The sequence below is a fragment of the Malurus melanocephalus genome, unplaced genomic scaffold (genome assembly GCF_030028575.1).
Source record: "Malurus melanocephalus ecotype Western Australia unplaced genomic scaffold, MMel_1.1 scaffold_0, whole genome shotgun sequence".
In the NCBI taxonomy this organism is placed as follows: Eukaryota; Metazoa; Chordata; class Aves; order Passeriformes; family Maluridae; genus Malurus; species Malurus melanocephalus.
The window spans coordinates 517045-524181 of record NW_026623232.1 but is presented as its reverse complement, the minus strand read 5'-3'; the positions used below and the strand labels follow the sequence as shown (position 1 = coordinate 524181).

Below are 7137 nucleotides of genomic sequence, written 5' to 3'. Positions count from 1 at the left end.
ATTTACCGCATTGATCTGATAATATCTATGGAAATGTCAAATACACACTTTTTAACTATCGTCTTTAAAAATAACAAAAATTAATAAAATTAGTTTCGATACTTCTGATATACAACTGGTCATTTTTTTCGCCAAAGGCTAACATTAGGGACGATCGCACTTACGTTCAGAAAATATTGTTATTTTTCTTAATGGGGAAAATTGGACTCCCGCGACTTAGATCTGTGGTTTTTAGAACTGGGATGGAAATTGGACTGACACCACTTTGCACTTTAACAATCGGATTTCGTCAGGGTACAAGTTGTTTGTTTAACCCGACAGCTCCGTGCACCCCGTCGCACGCTTTTACACACTCATTAAAACGATTATTCACGACCTGTCGAGTGTTTTCTCGTTCATTCACAGGAAAGACTTAGCGCTCTAAGATTCAAGAGCATACGGTCAGCTATACCACTGGCCGAGGGGAGAGATTACTTATCTCTGTGATCATCTGATGCGAGGTTGTCTTATCTCTACAGGTTGTAAAGCAGCAGTTCCTGGAGGTAAAAGGAGGGGGAAAAAAATCCTCCCCCCTCCCCGCCAAAACTTGCCGAAAGCAAAATACGAGGAAGATAAGTGAAGAAGGGCTCAACACTTGCTCAGCACCGCGCGCGGGTCCCGTTGCCGCTCCCCAGCCCGTGGCGGGGGCTCCCGYCGCTCCGCTCCCCGGGCAAACGGCGGCCAGGGCGGCGGGGGCTGAGCCCCGCGGGGCAGCGCGGCCGCCGTGGGCCCTGCCGAGGCCGCCTTCCTCCCTGCACCTGGCTCTCACAGCGGCCCCCGCCAGCTATCCCTGCTCCCGAGCTCGCTCCCAGCCGCCGAGGTGCCTGTGTCGGCGCAGTCGAAGCGGAGAGGGGAAAACGTTGATTAAAGCAGAGCCCTCCCCTGAACGGCTGCGAAAGAAAACGCGGGTATCGGCTGCAAAAGTGAGTTAAAAAAATAGATCAAAATGTCAGCCTTCTGAGATCCTGAGAGGGGATGGCTGGAAAACAGGCCGTTCAGAAGAGAGGCTGGGGCGATTCCTTTTGGACCGATTAAATCATTAAGCAAAAAAAGCAACTCAAAATATCGCCTGCTTTGAGGACTCTAATATTAGGATGCCGATCCCTCTGTTTTGTTTGGCTTTCTTTGGTAGGCTTTTTTTCTTCTAATATATCGATTCCTGATTTCGATATTCAGATTACCTCCAATCCTTACATTCCATCTATGAGGAAACCCCAGGGGCCACTCTGTTGCTGGGAAGGTGTTTTACACTTACAAAGGAAGCCAAGGGCCCGGAAGGCGAAGCACACATCAACTCCTGTTCAGCCTCTGCGCTCCAGAAACCCATTTTTCATTTGTAAAATATCTAAACATAATGCCCCTTTATTTAAATGAACCGACCCCGAATGCAACAAGGGATTTTAATCTGAAACGGTTTCCTAATTGCTCGAAAGGCAAGCACGTATAAGTAATTTGTTAAACTTATTGGATTGCAATAATCCACTATCAGGTTAGCTAAGAATGGATCTGTCAAGTGTGTTTCCCAGTCTAAGCTCTTTCTTTCAAACCAATCTGGTATAATAATTAGCAGACAAAGAACCCGAAATATGTAAGCAAATACCTAAAGATCTGCATAAATAAACATACTAATCAATAGCAAGCTACTCGACACTTGTCTTATTGATGAAGAGACAATCGATTTTGCTGTTCCAACCTGCAATCAGAGATCTGTATTTAATTATTAGTACTTTTACCTTCACTGATTTAGTAATGAAAATAGAGGTAATAAGTCCTTCCCTTCCACCTAAATGCAAATGATAGTGATGACATAACTAAAGGCAACTTATACTTCCCAGCAAAACAAACAACTTCGCTCAAACAGAATAAACAAGCAAGCAAGAAAAGAGCTGCCTTTTCTGATGAAAGCTACATGATACCTTCACAGGCAGAAAAGATCGAACAAATACATACATGCATATACACACAAGTGTGTACACGTGTATGTGTATAGCTATAGAAAGATAAATATAGAGGGGAAAGTTCATTGATAAAACAACAATGCCGTTTTTATTTGCAGAATTCTCATCTGTTTTCTCATAAACCCATATGAGTGTGTGTATACTATACACTAATAAAAATACTCTTGCCATTTTGTACCACTGTGAGTGTGGCACAACACAGTGGTACAAAATTTAGACTGCRTTTAGAGTCCTCTAGGTGCCCTCGCCATCAGAACTGCAGCTCAGAAACCTAAAAGGAGATTTATTTATGAGTAGCGTGTTGTGAAGTTACCTATGAGCCATAGCATTAAATATATAGATGATTATGAGATGCGCTTAACCATACCCTGCCACAGACCTCTCTAATAATCTGTCCTAGCTTTGCTTTGTTTGGGGTCTAGTGAAAAGTCTAATCGGAGCCATCATCCCCACTAAGAAATATATTGGTTTGGGGGTGAAAGAGTGTTTGGGTGTGCAAGGAGCACAAAAAGATGTGAGACGCAACTTATAGTATAGCATCACCAAGATTTTTGATTCCAATGAACAGTCTGGTAACCAGTGAATATTACACGTATTTAATTTGTAAAAGTATTCCATCCTTTTGGGACATGTCATGCTTCACAATGAGATTATGAATAATTTTTTATGAGAACTTTCTCTCTCTCTCTCTCTTTTTTTTTTTCTGGTTGTGTTCCAAGGCTGATAAAATGTTTTTCTTTCTTACTCTTATAACCAGACTTCGGTCAGACTTTTCTGCAGGTATGTGTCTCCTTTTGGATATGATTAATTTAGAAAACTAGCTAATATTAAATACTTGAGATGCGATGATTTCTGAATAAAAGCGGGTAAGGTGGGAGTGTGAGGTCGAGAGGCGACGGAGACGGGTTCTCTGCCTTCCACTAGCGACCAGTGCAAACTTTTAGTTTGGAGGACCTCCAAGTTAATGGGGAGCTCGGCGAGGTCTCCCCCGCGGGCCGAGTTCTGCAAAGCCCGTCTCTGGCCACCGTCAAGGGAGAGCTACCGGGAGCTCCCGAAAGGGAAGAGCTCCTTTCACGTGTTTCTACTTTCCTGTAAAAGATGCCCCTGCGAAATCATTTGTAAAGCTCTCTGAATTCCCCACAAAAGAAGGGGGGGGTGGGTAGAAATCAACCCTAGAGAGCCCAGGCTTCGTGTCTCCTTTGTAGTTCGAAATTCAGGCTCCCTGGTCAGGCGGCTCCGGGCGAGGAGAGGTTTCACCTCTCCGGCTTAGGTTAAGCAGTTCTTTGCTGCTAGCTTTACAGGGATGCTTTACTCACCTTAGGGTAGGGTGACAATGGCAGGCTTTTCTCAGACTCCCTCTCGTTTAGCCTTTCCTCTCAAATCACGGATAACCCCAAATACACTTGGAGGACTCCCTAGAGATAATTCTTTGAAATGGACTTTGCATTCATTTCCCCGATTGAGAGCAGCAAATCCGCTCGCTTTGAGTCTAATTCGCTAGCCTGATACTGTATTCTGTTACACGGTATTGAAGAGGGGGAGGAGGGGAGGTTGCTAGTATTTGTTTCGATTATTTGTTTTATTTTGGCAGTTTAATTATTTTCTTTATTTTTGTTTTTCAAGTTTTCGCAGGTTTGTTTAGCTCCAGTGGAGCGAGAGGTGAGTTTAGCAATCCTTTTCCTGGATCGGAGCATCCTGGACCAGTTCTTGGGAAGAAGACTTTAAACCCCTTTCCCTAGGGCAACATCTGTCTGTTGGTGGCTAGAGGAACGCAACGCTAGGTCTGCGTGGAGAAGGACGCTTCAAATCCTTCCTCCTTTCTGAAGGGAGGGAAGCGGCCCGCGCTCAGGCCCTGCAAGTACAAACGCCTGCCGTCTGCACGCCGCCGTTTTACCGCCCGCCGGGGGTGCCGGGCCGCGGGAGAGGCCCCGAGCGAACCCCGCGGCTGGCCGGGCTCGCTGCGGCCGCTGGCCGGCCCGGCGGGGCGGCTCTCCCGCGGACCAAGAGCGCCCCCAACCCGCGGAAGGCGCAGCGCCGCCGCCGCGCCGCGCCTGCCCCCGCGCCCCGCGGACACGCGTGTGCGGGCACCGCGGCTCCCAGGGTCTGGCCGAGCCGGGCCCCGCCGTGCMGGAGATACGCGAGTGCGGACGCCGCTCTCCGCAGCGCAGGGAGCGGGGAGCTCCACCGGGGCCCCGCGGCACCCACGAGGCGTCCCCGGACGGGTTCGCGCCGGACGCACGGCACGCCGGCGGATCTGTCACAAGTCACCRCCGGCGTGTGCTGTGCGTGTGCGAACGCTCGCCTCCGTGCACCAGCGCCTGTTTCTGCCATGCCAAAGAGAAAGGCGCTCAGTACCGCTGCCCCCTGCGCTGAGGTGTCCCAAGCGCAGCGTCACGGAAAACTCAACTTGCTGTATGTTTGAAAAATTAATCGTTTTCATGAGGTCAAAAATGGCAGGAGCGAAAGGGGTCAAAGTAATCCGCCGGGTGGACACCAGCCGTGGCTCTTCCCCTGTCACATCAGGGCAGCAGAAAAGAACAAGTCGGTCCACGGAGGGCCCCATCCTGAGTCCTGCCCACGCACCAGCGCGCCTGCCCCCACCCGCAAGGATGAGCATGCTGAGCACATCAGTTTTTCAGTCGTTTAAACTTCCTCCCCTATTTTCCGAGATTTCGGCACGTACATCTCCACATATACAGAACGCAGTCATGGAATTTGGGGAGTGGGAAGACAAAGGGAGAGTGCCTGTAGCTCTCCCCATGGGCATGAGCGTTGCCCGTGATTGCTTGTAAGGGCGCATTTTCGCCGCTGGAGCACTSAAAGCAGGACCCAGCTCAGTACGGCTCTTTACAAGGTCTCTCTCCTCCATTTCCCAAAATTTTTGGCATTTAGACGCTTTCCTGGAAATCTAGGGATACTATCACTCTTTGCACAACCCCGAAAGGTGCGATAAGCCTGTAGCTTTTTCTCAAATGACAGGCTCAGAATTTTTAGAAATAATTCATTACAGAATCCGCCTATACTCGCCATGCTAAAATCGTCTTTCATATAGCAGAGATGGATAAAGGACCAAATTTCCTCCCGGAATGAGTGGTGGAGGGGGATTTTGTGTAGCCCCCGTAATATTTTTGTGCTGTGACCAAAAATGCAGAGCAAGCTCAGGGATCTGCGGGAATGGCACTCTCTCCCATTCTGGTACCAGCGGACACAAATCTCAAGTGTAGTTACTTGATTCCTGAGTGTAAAAGAGGAATAAAATCCGCACTCACCCGGTGCCGTCGGAGGACTCCTATCCCCAAGTGCCATCGTGCGCCTTTCTTGCAGGTAGAGGCAGTTTCTCCTGGCATCTTAAAAAAGGCAAACACAACATTGCACCGTGTGACTTTCTCTGACATTGGTGGCAAACGAGCAAACAATGAGCACGTTAACAAAGCAAGCTAAAATATCTACAGATTAACCACAAGAACTGCTAAATCGGCGAAGAAACTTCCAACTTACCGATTGAAACGAAAGAGCCCGAGGGGGAGGGGGAAGGCCGGGGGAGGAAACACTTTGAGGAAGAGACCGAAAAAAAAAAGAGAGAGAGAGCGAAAATCCTGACATTAGGCACACGCAGTTTTGGTGTAACTGGTGCTTTGAAACTGTGCTTCGGTTGCACGGGCGATCTGCTTATCGGGGGGCACGGGGAAACAGTACGTTTAGACAGAAGTCTGTCATCTCTATTCATTCGTATCACATGGATCTGTCTGTGAGGATAAGAGGTAGAGAAGATTTTCTTGAAGTGCACCTACCCTTCTGGCGGGAAGGATTGCAGGGCAGGTTTCTTCTGGAGGGTCCCATCTCTCTGGAGTAGCTGAAGTGGAGTTGAGGGCAGGTTCTCCGGTGAGGTAGGAATGTGCAGGAACTCCGCCCTCTGGGCACAGTCACACAAACCCAGCACAACAGACACAGCCAGCCCTAAAACCTCTATTGATCTTCACCTTCACCTCTTCCTAACTCAGTTGCCCACCAGTTTTTGACCCAGTTAACCAGGCACCTTCACCACGGGGCGGGGAGGGGGGTGTATTCAAAACAAGAACGTTTCAGCGCACAGAAAAGCAGAGAAGCTGCTCCAGACTAGTTTAATGGATAGACACCTCTGCAGTCTGTGTGTGTTTATATGTATGTATACATATTTATTGCCAATCGCTGAATTCGTAGTCCATAAGACGTATGCGCATATGCTTTCTCGGGCGAGTGTATTATTCGCGATCACACAATTAAGTGCAATAGCGGTGATTATCGACAGGAAGACTTGTTTGTTTGTTTGTTTGTTTCCCATCCTAAGGGAAAATGCAACAATTTAAAAATAAAGTCGCTAATAAAAGAAGGAGTCTTGCTCAATGTTCTTTCTTAAGCAAAACTCTGATGTGGTTCAGTCAAAACGTAACCGGAGTTCAGTGGGAGTTTTGCTTGAGTGAATAGTGAATACATGGTGATTGAGACCTCATATTAATACAAGTGGTGAGGGGGTGTGTACCTGAATCATAATTTCTGACATAAATCTTAATAGTCATCAGAAGAAGTTACAAAGAGCACAATGACGTCCCGGTTAAACTATTTTTTCAAGTATCAGATTGGAAAAAAAAAAAAATCACTCCCCAAACAGTAGTTTTGTGCCATTTAAATCAATTACATTTTTGTGCACTTTCTATTAAACCCTTAATAATAATACATTCCACATAACGGATGATATTTTACTGTAACAAAAGAAAGATATCTAATATGACAAAAATTGGTTGGCCAAATATCGTGTTGAGAATTCGAGTTACTGTTTATTATGCTTCAAACATGTTTGCAAAGGCAGACTTAAAGTCATAATTGGATGTTTCTTGATGAGCAGATTTCTTCTCCTACGATCTACGCGAGCAAAGTTAATCACCTCAAACATCAACTAAGAATATAACAATAGCTCCTTAATTCCATAAAGACTGCCCGTCCCCCATAAATACTCTAAATTAGGAAACGCTAAAGAAACGACGCTGAGACACGGCATCATTCTAGAAATATGCATATTCAAAAGAAAATCCTAAAAGCTTAGCTTGAGGATTTGACATAAAAACCATCACGGAAACAAGTATCAGATAACAGAAACCCTATA

At 46.8% G+C, this 7137-nt stretch overlaps 1 protein-coding gene across 2 annotated transcripts; it reads right to left on the bottom strand.

Annotated features, from left to right (window-relative positions):
- Positions 1-4304: 4304 nt before the first annotated feature.
- Positions 4305-6117, bottom strand: LOC130584318 (uncharacterized). 2 transcript variants are annotated; one of them, XM_057390245.1, is made up of 2 exons: positions 5789-6117; positions 4305-5344 (listed from the first exon to the last, which is right to left on the bottom strand). In XM_057390245.1, exons 1-2 carry the CDS (start codon positions 5835-5837, stop codon positions 4845-4847), a joined length of 549 nt encoding a protein of 182 aa, XP_057246228.1. In that variant the 5' UTR covers positions 5838-6117; the 3' UTR covers positions 4305-4844. The 2 variants fall into 2 exon arrangements, with proteins under 2 accessions (XP_057246228.1, XP_057244107.1); XM_057388124.1 differs by lacking the exon at positions 5789-6117 and adding an exon at positions 5496-5778.
- Positions 6118-7137: the final 1020 nt, after the last annotated feature.